A 25259-nucleotide genomic window follows, 5' to 3' on the forward strand; every position below is an offset into this window, starting at 1 on the left:
CATATCTAATTTTAACATATATTTACATAAGTACATTTAATATATATATATATATATATATTTTTTTTTTTCTAATCAATATTTAATAATACATAATTATATTTTAAAATCATAATAATATACAAATTCAAATCAGTATTTCATTTTACATCATATGTACAGTATTTACATAATTAACACTATAAAAATTTATATTTATGTTTGTGTATATTTATATATGTTTTTGTAAGCCATATACTGTATATATCCATCACTTAAAATGACATTGGAGACAATCTAAATATAAATGATGAATATGTGGTGGTTTTAGGGAAACTTCATTTACTATTAGTCAATATAAGCTCACCTTTACTCTGGGAACGTGTCCATTGCTGTAGCCGACTATGAGTGTGGTTTGGATTACTGAAGTTTACACTCAGTAGACTACTGTTACCCCATCCCAAGGCATGCTGGGTAAATTCTGGCAGGAGTTTCACACCACTCTGGACAAATAAGGCATTGGCAAGCTGAAGCCGCACCCCGTCACTGGAATTACCCAGGTCTCCTTGTGGCCGAGACAGAATGTCCTGCACTCGAGCATCTGCGAGGAGACCATTGTATCATCAAAACTGTCATGTTAACTTTTCAAGCACTGGACAATGGCAGGTAGGCAGGTTGTCAGACAGCTGATTTATATTTTGAACTATTTAGGAAAACAACATACAGATTACAGGTGTGCCGCTAATTTCCTTTTACCATTCACATCATATCCCAGAGCTTCCTCAAGTTGTGCTAGAGTGTTTCCCCTGGCACCGAGCTGCAGAAGACCCAGACTCAACGAGACGCTGGCTGGGGACACGATCAGGTTGGAGTTGTTCTCCGTCTCTGTGAGTGTTTGGTAGAGGCTGATGCCAAACTGTGTGTGTAGATCATTGTGGCTGTTGCCATGGCAGCGCTCCAGCAGCCACAGACAGAGCAACAGGCAAGTCACAGACAGCTGATGCATGATCAACAGGTCAAAATCTGCAAATGTTTTCCAGAACAACTCAAAAATGAATCATGGATTTGGTTACAAGTTGAAATAATAAAATATATATGTGACCCTGGACCACAAAACCAGTCTTAAATCGCTGGGGTATATTTTTATATCTCGACCAAATATTGTCCTATCCTAACAAACCACACATCAATGGAAAGCTTATCTATTCAGCTTTCATGTGATGTATAAATCTCAATTTCGAGAAATTGACCCTTATGACTGTTTTTTTGGTCCAGGGTCACATATAATGTATTTGATATCTATTAAAGATAACCTACTTTTGTTGGTGTAACCAACAATGTTGATTCAGTAAAAAAATAATACAACTATCACCCACTTTTCAGCAGCACAACTTTTGCAAGCAAGGATAAAGTTGGTTAATCTTTATAATAGATTTGATTCATTTTTAAGATTAGCATCTTAATTGCACTGATGTGTGGCCTCTATTCTGAATGAATGTTAAAAAATGAAAGGATAATTTACCAAAAAAATAAAAATCTGTCATCATTTACTCACCCTCATATCATTCCAAACCTGTAAGTCATACTTTCTTCTGTGGAACACAAAATAAAATATTTTGAAGCATGTTGGTAACCAAATAGTTTTGGTGACCATTGATTTCCATTGTATGGATAAAAAATAAAAATAAAAAAAAAACACTGAGACATTTCACAAAATATCTTCTTTTATGTTTATCTGATGTTATGTTTAAAACAATGATGACAGAATTTTCAGTTTTGGGTGAACTATGCCACAGCCTCCATATATCTAATATTAATGCAACATGAAGCGGTGTAAATCACAATAAGAAAATAATGAAATTAAACTTCTTAACAGAAATGCTTGCTACATTTATAGTTTTACATTGATATTGATCAAAATAGGCCTATAATTAAAATATAAAATTAAAAATATATAGTATAATTAAAAATAATTAAAAACAAAATATAATTAAAATGTATGATTGAATTAAAATATTTAAGAACTTCTTACTTCTTATATAGTATCATTAAAAAATTATTAAAAACCAAATTGTATTATTAAAATGCATGACAGAATTCAAATATTTAGGAACTTCTTACCTGCCGGCTCGTCCTCTGGATTGGGTGAGTGTCAGCTGCTCCTGATGTTCAGCTCCACTATCACTGTCACTCCAGGAGGACGTGCGTTCTCCCTGATCCTCCACGCCAGGACAACTGATTGATAGAGTTGTCGATCATGAGACCTTGTTTAAAGGGAGAGCTTCGTGTTTGTGGTCTCCGGCGGCGATGTCCGTACCACTCGGTCAGAATTCCTGCCTCCCGCCCGGCACTATAAGGAGCCAGGCAGAGGGAGGCATGCGCTCGACCAGCAAATCCAGCCGCACACACACACACACACACACACACACACACACACACACACACACACACACACACACACACACATAATAGAGAGAGGAAGTCATTACACAAGCTTTACCAAACTGTTAACATCTCTATACACTATAATTATTGATTGATTGATTGATTGATTGAAAGAAGTGTTATACTCACCAAGCTGCATGTATTTGAACAAAACAAAGCAAAACAGCAATATTGTGAAATATTACTAAAATGTCAAATTATGTTTTCTTTTTTTAATATATTTAAACATATAATTTATGTTTTAAGGCTAATTTTCAGTCTTCAGTGTCACATGATCCTTCAGAAATTATTCTAATATATTGATTTGGTACTCAAGATTTTTATTATTATTATTATTATTATCATCATGTTTGATGGATGTGCTACTTAATATTTTTTCGGAAATTGTGATTTTTTTTTCAGGATTGTTTAATGAAGCAAGAAACAAAAGAACATTTGGTCACACTTTATTTTAAGGTTCAATTCTCACCATTAACTGCGACTTTTGCCTCAGTAAACTCCTAATTTGCGGCTTAATAATAGTTAGTAAGATAGTTGTTAAGTTTAGGTATTGGATTTGGGATGTAGAGTATGGTCATGCAGAATATGTGCTTTATAAGTGCTAATAAACATCCAATAGCTTTTGTTAATAATAGGCATGCTAATAAGCAACAAGTTAATACTGAGAATTTATCCCTATACTAAAGTGTTACCGAATATTTATTTTAAACAACTGTTATACATTGTCAAAGTCAGATCTCCACTGTTAGTGGAGTTTCCACAAATGACCCTAATGGATTGAAGAGACATTTTTCTCATGGTAAACTGCTAGCGGGAAATGATCAGTAAGCATCAGGTATTTGGACGGTGCCCAGCAGAAGGCATGTTAATTAGTAGAACCAACTTGGCAGCAATCAGTGGAGAAGACTGGAAAAGACTTTTTAATTCCAGTATTCCATCCATGGCATTTGAATTTTTAAGAAGGGAAATGATGATGGGAAAGTCACGGTCACTTGGGCAAAGACAATGCACCCAAAGGAATGCCGTCCAAAGTAAACAACTCCTCTTTCATCTTGAGGTCAGATATTTAAAAGTTGGTACGCAAACATACTTTGAATACAGAAAGTCCTTTAATGGGTCAAATATTGATGAACTAAAACATTTAAAGATTTAAAAATATGTCTAAAACAACTGGACCGTTCTAAGTGGAAAAAGTCTATCAGGGTGTGTGACATTCACTGCCTCGACATACTACTCCAGGTTCAGAATTACATTCTCACAATTAAGTATGTAGTGGATTGCATTATATGATAATAATTTAATATATTAGTGTCATGATGGTGATGGTTGTAATAATAATAATAATAATTATTATTATTATTATTACCACCTTATTAGTAGTAATTATTAATATAAGGTGAGTATGAATACTAATAATTGCTAATAATATACATCATTACTGTTATAAATATTAATACATGTGTAATACACATTAATAGTAGTTATTATTATTATTAATAGGGTGAGCAGTACTACTTATGCTATAGTATGCAATAATAATTCTATTTTTTTTATCAATTACTATTCCTATTCCTATAAATAATAGTAATTATTATTAACTTAGTAGTAATTATTATTATTAATAGGGTGAGCAGTACTACTTATGCTATAGTATGCAATAATAATAATATTTTTTATTTTTTAATTAATGACTATTACTATTCCTATTAATAACAGTCATTATTATTATTAATATGAATACTAATAACTGCTAATAATATGCATCATTACTGTTACAAATATTAATAAATGTCTTTAAATACACATTAATAGTAGAAGTTATTATTATAGGGTGAGCAGTACTGCTTATGCTATAGTACGCAATAATAACAATATTTGTTATTTTTTAATTAATTACTGTTATTCAGCTAAGTAATATTGGTCACTTTAGTTTAGAGACCATTTCTCACTATTAACTAATTAACTACAACTTTTGCTTCAATAAACTCCTAATTTGCTGCATATTAATAGTCAGTAAGGTAGTTGCTTCACAGCAATGGACTTTATTAGACCTGACTTATGTTCTAGCGGGGTCTAGCAGGGAACTAGTGCTCGCTGTCGTTCACCCCTCCTGCCCTCTCTGGCTGCTGGACCGGATTAACAGAATCCCAGTCCAGTGCCGGAGCGCAGTAGCACTGAGAGGCGGTATCGCCGTAGCGATGTGCCAGGTACACTCCTGGGATTAGCTGGGAACGCATGGGGAGTGATCTGGCACTGAGAGAGGGGCAACTCACAAGGGCTGTCCTGTATGTGTTCGTGTTACATGATTGTAATGAAACATGAACATCTCTGACCTTTGACTCTAAACTGAACCAAGATTTGAAAAGAATTGTAAGATTTATATAGGTAACTGATAGTAATGGTTTGATTAACAAGTCTGCATATTACTTTACAATGAAGTGTAAGACTTGTGAGCATATTGGCAACATTATGCACAAGATGCAATGCACTTGGATAAAGAATTTCTCAACAATTTATAACACGACCCAGGGACCAATTGTTTTAAAAGTATGCGACTTCCCACAATTCATTATTTATTTATTTATTTTTCCTCAGAGAAACAGCTGCTAACCCCTATAGTAACCATAATAATTATTTGGGTTTTATTTTTACAACATCAACAGCAAGTAATTCACACCATAATTTTATATTTGTAAACGCAGACACTAATGAGTTCCTTGATTATTTTCTTGTCTATCCATATAATCAGTGATGTTTTGCACAGGGCACTGACATCTGTCACTGAGAGGTCATTAAAACAAAATATTTACATATAATTTAAAACGTGTGATAATGTAAAGCATTACACAAGGTCAGAAACACAAAATTTTCTTAAACTCTTACACGGAACAAATAGTGAAACTGTACAAACTGTGGAGATTTCAATATTTTCTCTAATAATGAGTGACCTGCCTCATGACTCAAGGGTCTAGCCCCTGTGTAGTTACCATGTTCAACCACTAGGTGACAGAGTTTTATTCTTCACTGAGCTCTCTGACATAAGCAATGAAGCCCTTTTGTTATTACAACTATTATGAAACACTACAGAATACCACAACATACAACAAACACAAGTCAATTTGATTCAGTCTTAAAGTCATTCATTATGAATGCACATTCTTAAGCATGGCCTGTTGCTAATCAAACAAATGCACTATAGAACAAAAGCTTAAATATAGTTCACCAAAAAAATTCTGTCATCCTTGACCCACCCTCTTGTCCTTCCAAACCCGTTTCGGAACACAAATTTTGATATTTGAATTAAACCTATGTTTCTGTCCCTCCATTGAAAGTCAATGCACATGTGTGTGCACATATTTGAGCTTAAATGTTTACCATGTGTTTTCATGTGAATAAATGCCTAATTAAATCTGTTCATATAAAGTGACCTTACCTCTTCACAAGACTTATTAAACTGCAATTATTTGTCAACACCTTTATGACCTGAAGTTTTGATTACCTGGACTTTCAATTAACCATCTCAGGTTTCATTAAAATGTCTTAATTTTGTGTTTCACGTGAGTCTTACGAGTTTAGAACAATATGAGAGCGAGTTAATCATGAAAGAATTTTCATTTTTGGGTGAACATCCGTTTAAGGGTTTTCCACATTTTAATACTCAGCTGCTTGCAATTATAGAAGATCTCAAAATTCCCTCTTTAAGACCCGCATACATGCTGATGAGATGATTGTCCTGCATGTGTCAGATATAAAATTCTTGCTCTTCCTCCGCAATGCCTTCTTGACTACAATCATCTACTGTCACAATGCCATTGCTGTTCTGCTGCCCTTTGTCCTGCAACACATCTTTCATATTCTTTGGCTGTGGTTTGTGTACAACACAAGGTGTGGATTTTGCAGAGATGCTCTGTGCTCTAGACGGCACAGGAGTCTGTCTTATGGAGGAGGCATTATTATAGGTCAGATCAGCAAAGTCAAGACCTCCATCTGTTGGAGGAGCAGACTTGGGCCGCAGTGCTGGGACCTTTAAATGGGGCCTCAGCTGTGGATGGGAATAACCCGAGACCACCGATAGGTCCACAGAGCTGCCGCTGATGGTCTGTCCCGTGTCCACATCCGTCTCTTCGGCTCCCACTAGCGTATCGACATTGACACGGAAAATTGGAGCAGCCATTGAAGAGAAGCAGCGAGGACGGAAGCTTGACGGAGAGGCACACGAGGAGCGGGACTCGTCTGTAGGCAGAGAAAAGAGGGACTGTGTGCGGTGGCCTGTCCATCCGGCCCGTAAGAGCTCCACATCCCTCTGGAGCCTCTCCATGCGGCCTTCCTGATCGCACAACGTGGGTGTCCTGGAGGCGACCGGAGACGGAAGGGTCTGCGTCCGCGAACGCGATGAGTTCCGGTGATAACGGCGATTTCGATAGGAGGCGGGCCCGCGGCCGTATGGTGGAGGAGGTGGAGGGGGCAGCTCGGGTGGAGGAGGGGAGGTAAATGGAGGATCATCAGGAGGAAGGTGACAGAACTTCGCAATAGTGTGCTTGCGGTAATACCGTGAACCTTGAACCTGACAAAGTCAAAACGAGAGCATGAAATTATGTGCAATTAATATGTTCAGGACACCATTTTTGCAGATCCTAGTACCTATTTTTATTTGGTCCCAAATAAGGGTGGCCTTAACTACTATGTACTTACATTTAAATTAATCATTCGATGCAATGCACTTATTGTGTACATACATGTTTTTACACTGTACATATATTTAAAAAATACCTGCATGTGATCACATCTGCAATTAATTTCTGTAATTACATTTATAATTACACTGTTGACCCATCCCTTACACCTTAACCCACCTTAAACCTACCCATACCACCAAACCTGTCCCTAACCTTACCCGTATCCCACCTCAATAGAAGCAAAAGTGTTTTGCAATACAATATGACCACAATAAGTACATTGTACTTATTTTTACCCACCTTAAAACCTTCCCATACCATCAAACAAGCAACAAAAGTGTTTTGCAATACAATATGAACACAATAAGTATATTGTACTTATTTTTTGATGTAAGTACATAGTAAAGGCCACCTAATATATTAAGTGGGACCTTTTATTTAAAGTACTATATTGATAATAAAATCTACACAAACATTACCATTCAGAAGTTTGTAATGTGTACAATTTTTTAAAAAGATAATGGTTATTAAGACTGCATTTATTTGATCGAAAATACAGCAAAACCTGTAACAGTAAACCTCAACGTGTGATATTAAGGATATTTTGGTAAGCTTATGTATAATACATATTTGGTTGCCATTTGACAATCTATGTCAATATAAAATCTGATCTTAAGGCAAAACAAGTTAAGAACCAGCTGCTTTAAATCTTGAACTGTTCACATGGCAATATGATGAACAACATATCTGCAGTGAGCTGTCAAAATAGTTTGACATTAAACAAAAATAGCTTGGGAAAGGGAACCATGTTCCTGCAAATGCCAAACAAAGCAATGTGGGAATGTGGCTTTGATAAGGTAACTAGTCTGTATACCTGTGCGTGTGTGTGAGAGAAGAGTGAGAGAGAGAGAGGAAAATGTATCTTTAAACTTAGCAAGCATTGTTGAGTGTGTGTGCATTAGAGTAACAAAGTTCCACTGTTTTCTGCTTCACACCTCACTGCACATTCCGTCCATCCCTCTACCTCTCCCTCGATCATTTTCCTCTGTTGCTTTATTTGGTTTTCCATCCATCTTTGAGCCTCTTTGTGCCCTTCTTCCTCACTGTTCCACTCACAGATTTCCCACGTTTTCCACATTCATACATTTCTCTCATTACATGCCATTATATTCATTCCGTATTTACTATATCTCCCTCAAAATAGTATATATTTCCCTGTATGGAAATTTCTGACACTCACACTCAGCTTGTCTATATGTCTGTATGTACAACCAGTTCAGCTTTTTTTTTTTTTTTTCATTCGAGACATAATGTGTATTATGTGTGAAATCCTCTCTGTGCCATTTGGCACCAGCAGGGGTTGATTAGTAATGAGGCTGTAGTTGTGACAGAGAGCCAAACCTGCTTTGATCGCAGCTAATCCAGGTCAGGCAGAATTGACCTGTATGTGCTTGTGCATTAGTTAATTTGGCTGTTTTTAGGTTTGTTTGAGTATTTTTACATTGAGTACAGTCTTTCCACACAAACACACAAACACAAAAGGCCAGAGGTGTTTGGATCTGAACCAGGACACATTTTAAAAAATCAATGTGTACAATTTATGCAGTGCCTTGGTGTTTGCATACCATTTTTTTCCCTGTATGCAACTCAGCAGGGTGTTTAAGCAGTAATGCTCTGTTCAGTTGCCTGGTCTGAACCTGAGCTCAGTATCAATTTGGCTCAAAACTGTGGTACATTTGTTTCATCAGTGTAGTTACTAGCAGCATTTGTTTTCTACAGTAGCTAAGTAACAGGAAGAGAAGGTCGCAATGATTCACTTTTTTTTAAATGTTGGTTTGTTTGGTTTCTACCAAAACACCCTCAGGACGCCACAGCAAGAGAATATGAGCTGCTCTCTGAAGGTAATTTCTGCAGAGACAACTAGTAATGAAAAACTGATTCACAACGCCGCTTGCAGAGCATCATTACAGAGCTCAAATGTGATTTCAGGGACCTGAGTTATGGAAGCATTTTCCTCATTTTTCTCCATAGGCATGAAATAACATTTCTGAATAAAGAGCCCTAAGCCTTGAACCAAAGCAACTGAATGATGAATCACAATACATCATTCAAAATTAAAAGTATATATAAGAAAATCTAAAGATAAGACAAGGTTCAAAATTATGAATGAACTACTCCATCCCATAGAAAATGAATAATGTAATGAAATTAGTCTAGGATAACTGATTTTGTAGTCTAACACTACCACGTCCCATGTTAACCTAATTTGGCTATTGTTACCTAGTTAGTACTAATTAATTTGCAAAAACTCATCACAAGTTTGCAAAGTTTTTTTTTAATAGTAAAAGGTTTCAAAAGGTGTATTGGCAGTTGATGCATAACATATTGTGCTTTTTAATCCAACATTACAAATTTAGGTTATCATGCATGAATAATACATATGAATATTAAAATATATTAAAATGTATATGGAAAAGTGCATTATATTTTTTTTTACATTTTATTCACATTTTTACCTTCACTAACTGTCCTGTGGTGTGTGAAAATTATTTAGCACAAATATTCCATGTAGACTCATTTATTAAGAGTTCATATAATTATTATGTAAAATATATATACTGCAACTTTATGAACTCTTATTATTACAATACTCACACACTTTAGAACACTAGGGTTACTGCGGACAGTTCACTAAAAGAACTTTCGTGAACAGTGTATATGAGATGTCAATGTTTAAGACGTCATATATATATACACTCTAAAAAATGCTGGGTTGTTTCAACCCAATGTTGGGTCAAATATGGACTAACCCAACTGTTGGGTTAAATTTTGGTTACATTTTTAAATTAACTTTTTAACCCAACAGTTGGGTTAGTCCATATTTGACCCAACATTGGGTTGAAACAACCCAGCATTTTTTAGAGTGTACAAAAAGGCATTGTTTTGAGATATATTATCTAATAATATATTCTCTGTCTTACCTGTAGCAATATTTTATTCCCGTCATAATCATTTGTTTGCCAGCGGACGTCGCTGATAGGCATGCAGGGACATGGCAGCAGTGGCACAAGTTCACCGACATCCCTCACTCTGATCTCCATCACAGCATTTTCAGTGGGGACGGGGTTCTGGCCATGGGGCATCCGCTTGAATGACAGCTGGATTTCTGTTTCAGGGTTGGAGTAAACTACACAGAAGCAAAAATCCTCCTTCTTCTGGGCTAGCCTTCGGCACAGGAGCAGCCTGTACAGACGCACCTGTTCGGTGTAGGTCTCGTAGCGACAATAGACTGTAAAGCGCACAATTTCTTTGCCGTAGTGCACCTGGCGAAGTGCCCATAGTGGTGTGCCTGGTGCAAGTGTAACAAAGTCCTGGCTGGCTGCAGAAAATGGTAAGAGGCCTCGCCCGTTCACCCGCTCTGTGTGGTGGTATCGCCACGGTGGGCATCTCAGCTGATTGTGGAGACGTTCAAGACTCTCTTCACCTCCATATTCATCCTGTAGAAACAGGATTACAGCCAAGGCTGGCTGGTGCGATGGTGGTTCGGTGACGCGCTGCAGGCGGACCTGGGGCTTTCGAGAGAGACCACCTGCCCGTTCTGATACCCTGAAGAGGGTGAGATCAGGGTGGAGCCAGGAGAGGACCTGATCAGCGGCTTGCTGGAGCGTTTTGGCCTGACCGGGGTCAGTGATGATGTGGATAGAAACTAGGAAAGGATCTTGTAGGTCCCCCATGGACAAATCACCTAAAAGATGAGAAAATGATCCATAAAAGTATGGAGCTATACTGATTTAATATCGTATATTACAATCTGTTAATTATAGTTGTGATGAAACAGAAGTAGCAAGAAGATCTCTTTTTCGTTTTAGTGAAAAATATAAAAGTGAAACAGATTATCAAAATAGAAAAAAATGTATGGTTGGGATGGGATTGGATGGAGGGAGATCTGAACGCAAGCTTGTGGTGGATTGTAAGAAAGGGGTGGAAGAGCTGGCTTAATGAGTGGAGAAGTCTGGATATGTTACAAGAGAGAAGTTTCACAGGAAAATAAAGTTCTACATTCCAGTAAAAAACAAACACACTTAGTTCTACCCTTTATTTGTATTAGGTGTATTAGTGTGTTACATGTTCTGCTTTATTCTGGCATCAGGAGTCACTGGAAACCTACTTTGCTTTGAACGTCTATAAAGGAAAGCACAGTACGAAATAGAGAAAATGGATTGGCTCTCAAGACTGAATGAAATCTTTTCATCCATGCGCTCCTGTTCTGTAATCAGGCTGTATAGTGAACAGTGCAGCCTCATTAGTTGCATTAGTGGATGGTTAGTAACCCTGGAGAAATGCTTTGGCTCCCTGTAGGATTTCTGAATAAGGTTTGCCCTTCCACTGAACCTTTGACCATAGTGAGCCCTGAGTGCGCACACACACACACACACACACACACACACACACACACACACGCACAAATATCCCTGAGCACAAAAGTACATGAAAGACCCCCTTAACAAAGTGTTCAAGGCAAATGTGACGTTTTATGACTGCAAAATGAGATCAACAAGAGCAGCAATTAAAAAATTTCATAAATGATTGTATTTATATGACGTGTGAAAACACATGATGCCTCTACATTATATGAGTAATGCTGCATAACATAACAAGCCCTTCAAACCCCCTCTTTGATATATTCATCTCTCTGCCATAATCTAGCGACAACAGCAGCAAAAATCTTTGTGTTGTTATTATATTATGAGAAATATTGTGCAGCTATTCTCATTCTCAAAAAAAAAACTAATATAGCAGAAAGTGGCAGAACATGGACAGCTGCCTCTTTCTTTTCGCCTACTCTTTTTTTTCACCCCAAACTCTCCTGACTCATGGGACCCGTCCCACTTTGTTTGTTGTTTAAGGTTGGTGGCACCAGAGGCCGAGGGAACGCTATGCTCTTACACACTTACACACAAAAACACACTCACGCAAGTAAACACTCTTCTCTAGTTGCACTGCACTCTTGTAGGTGTAACTGACGCACATCTGAGTTCATTGAAGGATCCTTTCAATCGATCAGTGTGGAAAAACCAAGCAGTGTGTTCACTAGGCAAAGGTACTTGTTCAGACTTAAAAACACACAATACATTCTCTATTGTACAGTATTACATATGCAGACAGCCTTACAATAGACCTAATGTGATCCAGTTATTAATGTTTTAATTACCAAAAGCTTTCAGCTGGAAGAAATTAAATGTGAATGTTAGGGCACTTTGCCCCGCAGACACATGGTTTATTCAGACACTGTTTACAGGACTCTATTTATAGGAAACAGCATCATTTGAATTATTACTGATGCAATTATGAGGAGAAACCACAGATACTGAACTTAATCACATTATTTGATAGATTTCACTCAAAGGAAATGTTAAAGTAAAATATAATGTATTTTTAAATGTTAGTTTAGATTCAAGAAGCCTCGATCACTTTAAACCATCTGTAATCTTAGTTGAGTCTGTAATGGAATGTAATCTGGCTGTTTGAGACTTAAGCAACTAACATTAAATAAGACACCGTATTTAGCCCCAGCTTAACCATCCCTAATATACACTCCTATCTGGTGTCATTCTAACACTGTAAAAACCTGCAATTGTTACTTTAAGTGGCTATTTCTCTCTGATCTAACGATTTGTTGGTGTGACATAATGGTTTTAGGTTGATTTGTGACTTAAAATTTATTTAAATGTTACCACATGAAGCACATTTTTTTCAGTGTAGTAAAGTGTCCAGAGTTATAAAGAGGCGAAACAGATTTCACAGAATATGCACTTGAGTTGTTAGTGAACAAAGATATATAGAGGAAAGTATGGATACAGAGAAAATCTGATGAGCTGCAGAGGTGGCGAAATGCTGACATGACTGATGATGCAGCATTAAGCAGTTATTCATGGCAGTCTTTCAAGAAAGCATACTGTCATACCATTAAAAAAGAGACAGAATGCAGAAACAATAAGGGGAAATGTGGTGGAAAAAGTGAAAAACAGATCTCTCATCCATGCAAAGGTGCTCAGACAAAGAAAAGACAATGGAATATAAAATAAGACAGTATAAACTCTAAAGAACTCCCTTTCTATGTCTATAAGCAGGATAAAATAAAAATACATATTATTCAATAAATACATTTATTTTGTTTCAAAATTGTTGAATATTCTACTGTAAATGCACCCTGGTCCCTGTCATCAAATTATTTATTTTTTTCATATGTGAGAACAGATTAAACAAATGCTAATTTAAGCATTTAATTCTTCTCCAGCCCCACTAGTTCTCCACATCTCACATTATTCCTCAAACCATCTCATTCTGTTTTCTACATTTTCTGTCCCTGAGTCCACATTGAACCACTTTTCTTCATTCAATAAATTATACACAGTCTATTATGTGGTGTCCTTGATGGGCTCTAAGTTTTAGTGTGTGTGTGTGTGAGTAGGTGAGTGTGTCTAAATGTGAGTGGGTGAGTGAGAGAGTGCTTCCTGCACTGTCACCGGGAGGAGTGTTTCCTGCTCCCCAGATTAATGGGCTAATATTGGACATTAATCCCTCCATAGGGAAACAGACTGGGCCCGACACAGCCACGGGGAAAGGTCAGCCCCAGACACACACACAAGCAGGCACTCACACACAAACAAGCAGAGGTGTTAGAGCTCTCGAAGCACTTCAAGCAGTGATTCTCTGAACAAACTAATCTCACTGTCATGGCAACAATTGTCAAGTGTTTTAACTGACAGAAATCTTCCACTTCTAAATTGTAATGTTCTTTTCAAAATACAAATGAATCCAAAAGCAGCTTTAGAAAGAATAGTCTCTTATAAACCCCCCAATGAGCACAAGGTGGAAGAGGAAATGGGATTTAAAGGACATAACATATGGCGAATATGTGTTTGATTAAGGTATGTTTTGTTGGAAAATTGATCTGAACTGCATAAAGGGGAATATAAAAAACAAATGGCATGTACTCACTGCTTGCTGATGACACAAGACTGTAGTCAGACCTGAGAAGAGAGTGAATGACAGAAAGGGAAGAGAGAAACAACGAAATACTTTTGTTAGAGAGATTTAGGATCCCAAGGTTTCAAAGGAAGGTCCTACATCTGGATAAACAATCCTGGGTGTCATGGTATATAGTGTGTGTGTGTTAGTGTGTAGTAATGTCTCTAGTGTATTACGCACATACACTCTTAAAAATAAAGGTTCTTCACGATGCCATAGAAGAACCTTTTTGTCTAAATGGTTCCATAAAGAACCTTTAATATCTGAAGAACCTTTCTGTTTCACAAAAGGTTCTTTGTGGCGAAAGAAGGTTCTTCAGATTACACAAAGGTAAGAAAGAGGTGGTTCTTTAAAGAACCTTTGACTGAATGGTTCTTTGTGGAACCCAAAATGGTTCTTCTATGGCATCGCTGTGAAGAACCTTTTGAAGCACCTTTATTTTTAAGAGTGTATATATCTATAGGTTATGATCAAATATTGTGTCTTGCTGCTTTGTGTCAGAAACCTTCTATTCTCTCAGCTCATCGGTTGATGAGGAAGGTAAAAAACAAAGTATAAGACCTATTTGACATATTTCATATGCCTTACATAGTGACCTAGTCATTTTGTTTTCATTGTACATGCTTTTTTCCCCTTTTATCGCTCTCTGGTCAATCTTTTTCCCTTTCCTCTCCCTCTGTCTTTTTCCTGTTTCTCTGGTAGTGAAAACAGTGTAACAGGGTATTAAATTCTTTTTAAGAACAGGGAAATTCCATGTAGTTAAACTTGAAATTTGAATGTTCTAATTTAATGCTGTAATAGTATGGTCTGAACTGGTATGTGGTGCATTGGTTCAACACTTCTGTTTACAAGTTTGGGATCAGTAATATTTATTTATTTTTGGAAAAATTTTATTCAGCAATGACACACCTTAAATTGATCAAAAGTGACGCTAAAGGCAATTGTAATGTTACAACTGATTTCTATTTCAAATAAATGCTGTTCATTTCAACTTATCAAAGAATCTTGAATGAATCAACTTTTCTACAAATATATAAAGAAGCACAACCCCAAACTTTTGAACAGAGTGTAAATACTATGGTCTATACTTTGCATTTAACAGCAAAAGCACTTTTATGTGCTTCTGTGTAATACTTAATACAAATAAAATCATTATAACAGTCTATAAATGTGGTCAGTAATGTCATTACAGTGAATCTCATATGTTTTATGTTTGCTATTCCTGAATCAGTGAGGGCTGTATAGTTTTCTGCATGTTGTTCACACTTAAACAATGCACTCTCAAGCATCATTAGAAAACATCCTTTTTGAAAGTTTCTGATTTACTGCCATCAGTGAAGTTTACAGTTACTGTTGTTAAATTAACTAAATGAGGATATAAGCCACACACATCTATTAGCTCTCATTTAGCACCAAGACAGCCACATCACAACCAAATCTGACATTTACAAGATTTATTATTATTTTTTTTTCGTAAGTGGCTAATCAAATAAGCTTGTAAGATATTCAATATATTTACATAGGAACAATAAGTCCTTCATATTATAATTACAGGATCAACACATAACACATTTTTGGGTCAGATGAATTTCTAAGATGGTTTCGTACATTTTGAAGTCAAGTTTAAAGGTACTAGATGATGTATCTTAGTGGTTAAACGTGGTCAGATTACAGGTTGTAGTTCAAACTCAACAAGGGATAAGCTATCACCATTTGAGCTTACACCCCAGGTTGCTCAAGGTTTTACTGTATGTGGCTTTGGATAAATGCATCAGCTAATTGAAGAGTTAGTCATTAGGCTGATGATACACTGGGCACATTTTTGAGCAATGTTGCTGGGCAACTTTGGGAAATGTTGCCATCAATGGGCAACAAGGTGAGACAAAGAGCCCACGACCGATCTAAAATATCCAGATAGAAATATGTTACCCATTCTTAATGGAAAAGTGCCCAAGCAACATTGCTCAAAAAAAGTTGCCCCGTGTATCATCAGCCTTAGAAAGGTACCAAGGCCATTTTCTTCAGAACAAATGTAAAGAAATAATATTCTAAAGTAGATATACAGATATATACCATAAAAACAGGTGGTAGAGGATAGAGAGGGTAGTCTACCATCCTACTAAATCACCATACCTACACCAACAAGACAGGACAGCCATTATGATATGACATACCTATAAACAAACCAGGATGCATCTTTTCATGGTTCACAGCTGAAATCACAGAATGATGGTACAGATCACACATGACTTTGAGATAATAGAGAGTTAAATCTATGTGATTAGCATATTGGCTACTTCTGTCACTCTCTTGTGCTAAAAAGCCTAAGCAGCATGCACTAATAGCTCAGCTCATTGGCTTTCCAGCTACTTTTCAGCAGTAAATCTCTGCGCCAGATGTCTTGGGTGTTAATACCAAACAACAGACGGTTAAATAAAACGGGCCAAACGAGGTAGAAACTAAACGAGAAAACTTCAAACAAGTGCGCTGTCTAATGGTTTTTGATGACCTGTCCTACGCTGCTCAGGTATCAGAATCCTCATCAAATGACTCACTTTAAATGAATCAGATTCTTATTAGCGCGTTGATATTTGTAGCATATTGGTGTCTATCCTCATTAGTGCATTATAGCTATATTCCCTGTCCTATGTAGCCTATTTCATTTTCTTTGTTAAAACAAGCCTGTTTATCATTACTCACGCTCCGGTCTCCGCTCCCGAATCAGCGCACTCATCTTCAACTGAATTCTTCATCTCTGGTGAAAGTGACAGTAACTTCACATGCCTCCCGTTTTCTCTTCTGCACTTTAACGCTCACGTACACTGCAAAAAATAAAGGCGACGAAACTCGTTAAAGCTTGGATAAACAATCGACTCCAGTAACGGTGACAGGCACAGGTAATAGTGACAAGACGCGCGAGAGTCTGTCTGATCCGATTCGTTCGTGAAGCTTGTGCGTCACCGCCGTTCATTCACTTCAATAGCGGTGCGTTTACCGCTCCCAGGTGGCCCAGCGCAGTTAAAGCGAGTACGCACTTTTTGACCAAGAGACGAACATAATGTGAACCCAGTCTGTGGAATGTAGAAATTAGGAATTAGAGAGAGAGAGAGAGAGAGAGAATTCTTTAGCTAAATCTCTTGTATTATGAAAGGATTAATAATATAGGCGCAGTGTTTAATTAGGTTATTTTACAAAAAGATTTACACAATACGAGATTTAGTAGGATACTGTTGAGATATAATTAAAGTAATGTAGGCTACACTCACGTGAGATAAAATCCTTTCTTAAAAAAATAAAATTAAAATAAACAAATATTCCACATGGAGCAGGTCGCCCTCTCATGGCCGCCATGTTAACATCAACTGACCAGACATTTAATTACTTAATAACAACAAACAAATAAATAACGTTTATTTAGTGCTAAAGTCAACTTACTACATCAAAACAAGTGTAATTCACAGGTCCACACAATCAGCGTTGATGATGTAATCAAATTTCATGCATTGAGGCTGATGTCAGTATCTCTTTCTTTCGATTACTTATTTCTACAAACCCATTGCTATAGCTGTATTCTGAGTACCAACGCTTACATATAACACACTGTACACTGGAGAAATAAAGAAAGAAATGGCAGTCAGACTTGACAAAATATATTTTATTGACAGACAAAATTATTTCTTAATGAAATAATATGCATTAAACGTTAATTGAGCTGCAACTGCAACATGCTGTCATTCAAACAATCAAATATTTTGGAAAGCTATTTACACGAATATATTAGATTATTTATATGAGAACAGGTGGAAAAATACAATCTCTAAAAATGTCACTGTATGGTGACTTTGCAAGTGAAACGTACGGCAGTCATCTTTGTCAGAGTGTTACATTTCTTGCATTAAACCCCCTTAAGGTTCCCTTCCCTAAGGGTTTCTGCCAAAAGGTCTGATTCTAGCTAGTCAATGTACCCCTCCGGTTCCAAAAGAAGATACTGTTCAAGTGGCTTTGGTACGGGGAGCCTGGGAATGAGTGAGCAGCAGTTTTTCCCAAACTGTTTCCTCAGTGCAGACCGACACAGATGCTGCAAACTACGTGGTTTATACTCCAGTGCAAAGAGAGACTCATAAAAGGTTATGTGAAGCTAAAAAAAAATAAATAAAAAAATAATTTGTGTATTAATATGGTACAATAATACCAACAGCATCAGCATGCATTGACTCATTCCAAAATTAAAACCTTTTAGCATTGTTTTGCTACACTATTTTTGAAACATTTATTCTACATGTGAATCATGTTTCCAAAGGGTTCGTCTTGTAACGAATGCAAAAACCCTTGTAAAATGATGAAAGACTTACATGAAAAATATCCTCAGGTATAGCCTCAACCCATTTGGAGGTCACAGGAACAAGTGTGTACGAGTTAAACAGGATTTCCACAGTTTTAGGTGCCTCTGCGCAGGCTGTTAATACCTTAAAACCAAAAAATACAAATTAAAATCATTGATTTAAGTGATCACACCAAAAATCAGATAAAAGAAAGATGAATAAGATATCAGCAAATTAAGAGACTTTAAATCAGCCTTTTTTTGTTTAATGTATAGAATAAAACTCAGGGCTATTATCTTAGTGTTCACCTTCAGCAGTGCTTGTGGCCAGACTTTAATAGAGCCCCGATTTAACAAGGTCTGAACAACCCTGTGAGGTTCCCACCCTTGCCGAACCACAGAGCTTTGTAGAACACTCGATAACGGTGAACATCCGTTATAGTCAATGGCGTTGATATCAGCCCCATGATCCAAGAGAAGCTCCACCAACTTAAGCTGAACATTGCGGGCAGCCTTGTGTAGAGGACTGCGGCGTTCTTTATCAGACAAATTAATCTTAGCTCCATAGGCCAGGAGGAGACGACAGATCTCGAGGTATTGTTCATCTTGGCTGTCGTCTGTCTTTTCTGGGGCAACTCCACAAACCACCCCCAGTGGCGTTTCACCCGAAGAGCTGCTATGGTTCACACAGGCTCCGAATCGTAGGTACAACTGTGCATGGTGGGGCAGACCATGTCTAGATGCCACATGCAGTGGTGTTTCATCCTCTTCTTCACTGGGTGAGTTCACTTTGGCACCATATCTCACCAAGGCTTTTGCACAACTTAAAGAGATTAAATATTATTAATATTATATTAGTATGGATTTCATATTAGTTTGTACTAGTGTATAATGACATATTTGACTATTATATTTATATTTTTACAAACACTTTTAAATGATACCTATGATTATGTTTATTATAAGGTGTAATGATATATAGTGTATTATGTATCATATTCATATGATGATACCGTAGTGATTGTGGTGTTCTGCAGAGATGCAAGGCAGTCAGTCCCTCGTCTGTCATCTGGTTAGGATTAGCTCCATGTTCCAGCAGCAGCTCTACACATTCAGTGTTGACGTTTGCACAGGCCTCATGAAGTGCTGCTTTTCCTCCTGCGATAAGGTTGGGATGTGCGCCATGTTCCAGTAAATATTGCAGACATTCAGAGAAACCTTGTGCGGCAGCAATACACAGTGGGCTTGTCAGTTCTCTTTTATACTCCAAAGACCAAAGACCTGGAATGGGAAATACTGTAGGTGTCAGACTGTCACAAATGATGTGTTTGAATAATTGAATGAATCTTATAGAAAACACATCAAAATTATACTTTTTTAAAAATACATATATTACTGTTCAAAGGTCTGGGGTTAGTTAGATTTTTTTTTTGAAAGGAATTAACACTGTAATTCAGAAAGAATGCATTAAAGTGATGAAAAGTGAGAGTCGAGACTTTTTAGATGTTTTTTTTTCATCTACTTGAAACAAATACTGTTCTTTTGAACTTTTGTGGTACTTTTATGAAAACGGCATTAAGGAATCCACAAAAAGTTTGAGCGGCACAACTGTTTTCAACAGTGATAATAAAGCAATAAGCCCCAAGAAGCCATGGTTTACAGTGAATTTATAACAGCTAAGGGGCATTGTTAGAATGTAACCCCCCTTAGCTGTTATAAATTCACTGTAAACCACGGCTTCACGGGGCTTATTGCTTTTATAAAACGGTTATTCCATGTACATAGTACGGTTTCACAAAATAAAACAGAGCAAATAAAGTGTAATGATATTAATAAAAACAGTAGTCTTCCACCAAACAATGTAGTTCCTCAGAATCAGTTGTGGTTGCAACAAAGTGGTTGCTAAGCAACAGACAAATGTAAACAAAGGTGTATCTTTGTAGAGTAATTTACAACAGCTTCAAACGTGGCTCAGACAATCAGAATCAAGGACCGGAACTATCCATTTTATAATAATAAGAAAAATCTTACTGACCCAAAACTATTGAATGGTAGTGTATGTCAAACCATTTAGGCATTTAGAAATTAGATAAATGTTTTTCAGAATAGATTATACTCTAAAAATTTTACTAAAATAACAGTAACTTCTGCTAATTGGTTAAAAATAGTAATAAATTAAAATATTGAAAGTAGAAATAGTACAAAAAAAGTCTAAAAATAATAGTTAAAATGCTCAATAAAAGAAAAATAAATATATATAAAAATGCATCTAAATATATAAATCTAATCAAAATTGTCCACAGCAGCAACATACAGTTTTCGCTTCTTCTCTGTTATCAGAGAATAAACTCAATCTTTATTTCATTCATCGGTACAGCACAAAAAACGAACAATCTTTTTGATTCACCTCCAAAGTTTCTATCCCACAAATGACTGTTTTTACCTGAGGGTCCAAAGTTGGTGTCTGTGTGAGCTTGCCACTCAAGTTCCTCACGGCTCACATTGTAAAACACATCAACATCAATATAGTTCCTTTTGAGGAGGTTACGAAGCCCTCTTGTGTCTCCCTTCACTAAAGCTCTATAGAGCCATAAGGAGCGTAAATGAGCTCTTTCCCAATGATCCTGTCCTAACTCACAGTCATCATCCAGCAGAGCCTGCCATCCATTCAGCTGCACGGTGGAACAGAGGTTCTCAAAGCGCATAGTTCTTAGCATCCTCTTACCTTTTCAAATGGCTTAGGCTTTCAAGGACTTGAGTTTATATAGTGCTAGTCATGTTTTCCTATGGCTTCAAGCACTTTTTGCCTCTATTTTTAGTAAGCCATTGTTCTCCATCAGTTGGTCATAGCTTACTGGGGCCATTTTTAGTTGTTGATGTATGAGATAGATGCTAAATCCTTTGAGCTTCTGCCATCTATGCCTATTTGTTGCCTTTTGTTTTATTTGAATAATAGACTTGTCTTTCAGGGCCATTTAAGACAAGCTCCATTGTTAAACGGATCAGATTTTATATGCTACTTACATGTATGCTAAAAAGTGGCTGCAGTGTCACACGTTAAATATTTACAATAGAAGCGGAGAGTTTAATTGCAATGGCAAAAAACCCTTGGTTGTATGAGATCACTCATTTCACGGGCACACCAGGAAAATCTTTACTGGAATCTGCAGAATGAGTCGTAGGGGTGTTGCATGGAGACAGACCCAAACAGCAACTCGCATCAGGGCTCTTGAGTATTGACCCGTGCATGGCATTCATATGCACAGAAGATTACCACAATCCCTTAGAAATCTTGTGTCAACTCCACACAGATTCCTCATCACAGTAATGCTGCATTCACACACAGATAGTATGACGCACAATGCTGTGAGTTAAGTGATAAAGGACTTGTAGAGCATGGCACATCTAGTCTATTTTAGAAGACACAAGCTTTGTTATACTTGCATGAAAAGCTTCAGTATGTCATTGTGTCTCATGTAAGATGCCTGTCTCATCAAAAGGGAGTGCAGGGAATGTGAGGGGTGTTTACTAGCAGACACGGTGTCCGTGGTAAAAGCCTGGATTACAGTATGACTCATATATGTCATATACATATCCAGACGATATCCAACTTACAGCACGTCATTACCAAAACAGTTAAATCTGATTGTATATTCTGTGATAATGAAAATGTGATAATGACATTTATAAACTATGTGTTAAAAGGATAGTTCACCCAAAAATGAAAATTCTGTCATACATACCCTTATGTCATTCCAATCCAAACCCATAAAACTTTAATTCATATTTGATTGAGCTTCAGCATATGTGATGTGCTCAATATACAATGTGGGCTCTTTATATGGCATCTATGGTTCCATGAAAAACCTGTAACATCTATGGAACATACTATATTTATATGTGAGTAAAAGCATGTCTCAACCAAGTAGTGTGGGTTTTGTTTAATGGGTTTGGGGCGGTGGTGGCATTTCATAAAACCCTAGGGTACAGCTAGGCATTCCAGGGGAGGGTGGGGGGGATCCCCCTCAGTTGAAACCCAATGAAGAACCAGGGTATGGCACGGAAGGCTGTCGCTGGTTTAGAATAACATGAGGATGAGTAAAGGATGACATAATGTTCCTTTGTGGGGAGAACTACCCCTTTAATATTAGTATAATAATACCAGCTTTATCAGAGAGACCAAACTAGCTGACTAACATTTGCTGGTGAACAACATGGTTTTGCTGGTCCACCAAGTAGTCCAGCACAGAACAAGCAGTAGACCAGCAGAGCTCTCTGGTTAAGCTATTTTAGAAGCCTGTTAAGTGCACCAGGTAAGCTGTATCCCATTCTGGGAACCAGAATACAAATTTCAACATATGTTGGTGTTATTCACAACAGATGCACAACATATGCTGCATTTCAACAGGATATTGAAGCTCAAGAACATACCTGATATGAATATATATAGGAGTATAACTGAATTTTATAATTTTATTAGGTTTTAGTTTATACTTTAAAAAAGTCCTCTCTGGAACATTTTGAATGCACAAACATTAATGTACACGTTTCTGCAGGCTTCAGACCAACTTGATGCTGAAATATATATATATATATATATATATATATAAATCATTGTCTTCCCTAAAATAACATTAGACACTCAATGTTTCATTATAAATCTCAGTCCTATTCATCAAATCTGACTCACCCCATTTCTGAGCAGTCCACAGCAGTTCATCGCTCTGAAATTCAAGAACTTTGTTCAGTTGCTCTGGATCAGAGAATCCATCCTGCATGTCTCTCCAGTGGTGGGTTAGAATGTCATTGAGAACAGGGGGACAAAGGAAGTCCATCCCTGGTTGTTTATAACCCTTGGTCTTTTCTTTCCTGACACCCTGACTGCTGTCTAAAGACGACCGCCTTCTCTCTGTCAAGAATGTGGCCTTTCGATTGACAACACACGCCCCACTGCCTTGGGAGAGCATGGCTAATATTGACAATCCTTTCCACTTCTTACCTGTCTGATTTTATGGCTATTTATATAATCTCTGTTGCTCTATATCTTGTACTTTTAGTACAAATGACATGTGATCAGCAGGGTAATTGCATGACAAGGGGGCCTTGATCATTGTTTTCATCAACAACACAGAGGCCAGAGAGGACAGTTCGATAAATATGCCAGATGCACAGCTGAATGGAAGGCATTGCTGATGATATCACCACTGCACAAGCCAAGAATAGAATCAAACTCTCCATTTCAACAAATCATGAGGTGCGACGGCATTGTCCTCCAATCACAGCTGACCGGGAATCTGATCCTCACTGGTGTTTTACGTTGTGACCTTAATTCCAAAAGTGCCCTGAGCTGTCAACTGTAATTCCATTGAGAAGTGAAAGGGTATCAGTTTCTCATTGATGCAGACTATTTAGTTTATTTAACATTAACTGTGCTGATCACTGGAATTAAGTCAAAACAATTTGTTATACATAGGGCTTTAAGGGTTCTTATTGCTATTATATGCATTTCTTATGCAGCTGTGTAGTTGCATGTGAAAGATGTCATTAGCTGCACTTTCATGTGACCTCACATGTAACCATAAACATGGGCTGCTGAATTTAAAATATCTGGCAATGAGCTGATGACATACCTGAGTATTTAATGGCTGTACTTATGTACCATCAAATATGTTGAAGCAATGAGGACAAATTCAAGTTAATGGTTTGTTGCTTTATATTTTACAATGTGGGAGAGACAATAAACTTTAGCTTTAGAACTTTAGCTTCTCAGTTTTAGCTTTGGTTGAAGGGAACTTTATATTGCATTTTTGTTTGCCGCATATTTTTTCACAATGTGTATTACAAAAAGAACTGAAAACCCTGTTTAGTATTTCAGAAGGTCTACAGACTGGGAGAAATGCTGGGAGCTGTAACAATTACACACATGAAAGGGGTTCCCTGCTGAAAAAAACCCCAGCTAAAACCAGCCTAACCCTGGTTGGCTGGTTTTAGCTGGTCATAGCTGGTCAGTAGGCTGGTTTTTGAGGGTTTTTGACCACTTCTTTAGCTGGTCAGGCTGGGAAAGGTGGCCAACCAGCTAAAACCAGCTTGGCCAGGCTGGGAGACCAGCTAAAACCAGCAACTTCCAGCATCTTAGGCTGGATTTAGCTGTTTTTTTCCAGCAGGGTTCTATACAAAATACTTTTAATTTTTAAATAAAAATGTAAAATAATTTTTGAAGCGGCGTTGATTGATGGGATTAAAAATATGCTAATTCTGCAATTAAGTGTGAAAACCAAACTCTAGTAAAACTTCAACAGTGTGCATTTAATCATACATTTTCCAGCATCAATTAAGGCATGTTTGTGTTGTACTTACCCAACAGTACCGCTGGGGGGAGCTCAACATCAGGGTCTTTCATCCAATCATCATTTGACAACTCTATGATGATATTTGGATTTTCTTTGCTTGTCTCTGTGAGAAGGGTCTGCACACATGTAGAGTCCTCCTTACTTTGTGCTTCTTTAAGAGCCTTGACAAATTCTGATTCAACAGGGTAATCTAATACAATGTCGCCTGACATTGTTTGGTAACACTCTCAGTAGGGTTTTCCTCTTTCACACTAAGTCTGAGACTGTAATAAGTTTCATATGTGGCACATCTGTTGTTGTTCTCTGTGGTTACATCTAAATATAGACAGGTCCAACTGTAAGTCGATCTAAATGTTTATAAGACTGGCGTGAGCATTTACAACGTGCACACCCACAGTGAAATCTACCAGAGTGGAGCAACAAAAAACAGTGTACTAATAAATTGTAAATTTTGTA

General features: G+C 37.2%; 3 protein-coding genes across 7 annotated transcripts in view; all 3 read right to left on the bottom strand.

Annotated features, from left to right (window-relative positions):
* The window catches only part of LOC107685645 (probable serpin E3), a 6542-nt gene extending 4297 nt beyond the window's left edge, over positions 1-2245 (bottom strand). Inside the window, exons 1-4 of one of the 3 annotated variants that reach the window (XM_016482420.1) lie at positions 2101-2245; positions 1535-1571; positions 736-1002; positions 347-580 (exon numbers count right to left, since the gene is read on the bottom strand). In XM_016482420.1, coding sequence (XP_016337906.1) covers positions 347-580; positions 736-985 — 484 coding nt within the window. In that variant the 5' untranslated portion in view covers positions 986-1002; positions 1535-1571; positions 2101-2245. Of the gene's footprint in view, positions 1-346; positions 581-735; positions 1100-1534; positions 1572-2100 lie in introns of those variants that run through there. The other 2 variants (XM_016482494.1, XM_016482344.1) reach the window with 2 other exon arrangements.
* A 2014-nt stretch (positions 2246-4259) lies between these two features.
* On the bottom strand, positions 4260-17164 carry LOC107685564 (protein FAM124A-like). The gene is made up of 4 exons (XM_016482234.1): positions 16833-17164; positions 14103-14134; positions 10082-10845; positions 4260-6988 (listed from the first exon to the last, which is right to left on the bottom strand). The coding sequence occupies exons 1-4, from the start codon at positions 16883-16885 to the stop codon at positions 6167-6169; spliced, it is 1671 nt and encodes a 556-aa protein (XP_016337720.1). The 5' UTR covers positions 16886-17164; the 3' UTR covers positions 4260-6166.
* Positions 17165-17938: 774 nt separating this feature from the next.
* Positions 17939-25072, bottom strand: LOC107686685 (ankyrin repeat and SOCS box protein 18-like). 3 transcript variants are annotated; one of them, XM_016483960.1, is made up of 5 exons: positions 24811-25072; positions 19467-19734; positions 18763-19276; positions 18485-18598; positions 17939-18270 (listed from the first exon to the last, which is right to left on the bottom strand). In XM_016483960.1, the coding sequence occupies exons 1-5, from the start codon at positions 25013-25015 to the stop codon at positions 18085-18087; spliced, it is 1287 nt and encodes a 428-aa protein (XP_016339446.1). In that variant the 5' UTR covers positions 25016-25072; the 3' UTR covers positions 17939-18084. The 3 variants fall into 3 exon arrangements, with proteins under 3 accessions (XP_016339446.1, XP_016339300.1, XP_016339368.1); XM_016483814.1 differs by lacking the exon at positions 24811-25072 and adding an exon at positions 23144-23437; XM_016483882.1 differs by lacking the exon at positions 24811-25072 and adding an exon at positions 20897-21204.
* Positions 25073-25259: the final 187 nt, after the last annotated feature.

Source organism: Sinocyclocheilus anshuiensis, unplaced genomic scaffold, assembly GCF_001515605.1.
Source record: "Sinocyclocheilus anshuiensis isolate Anshui unplaced genomic scaffold, SAMN03320099.WGS_v1.1 scaffold277, whole genome shotgun sequence".
Classification (NCBI taxonomy): Eukaryota; Metazoa; Chordata; class Actinopteri; order Cypriniformes; family Cyprinidae; genus Sinocyclocheilus; species Sinocyclocheilus anshuiensis.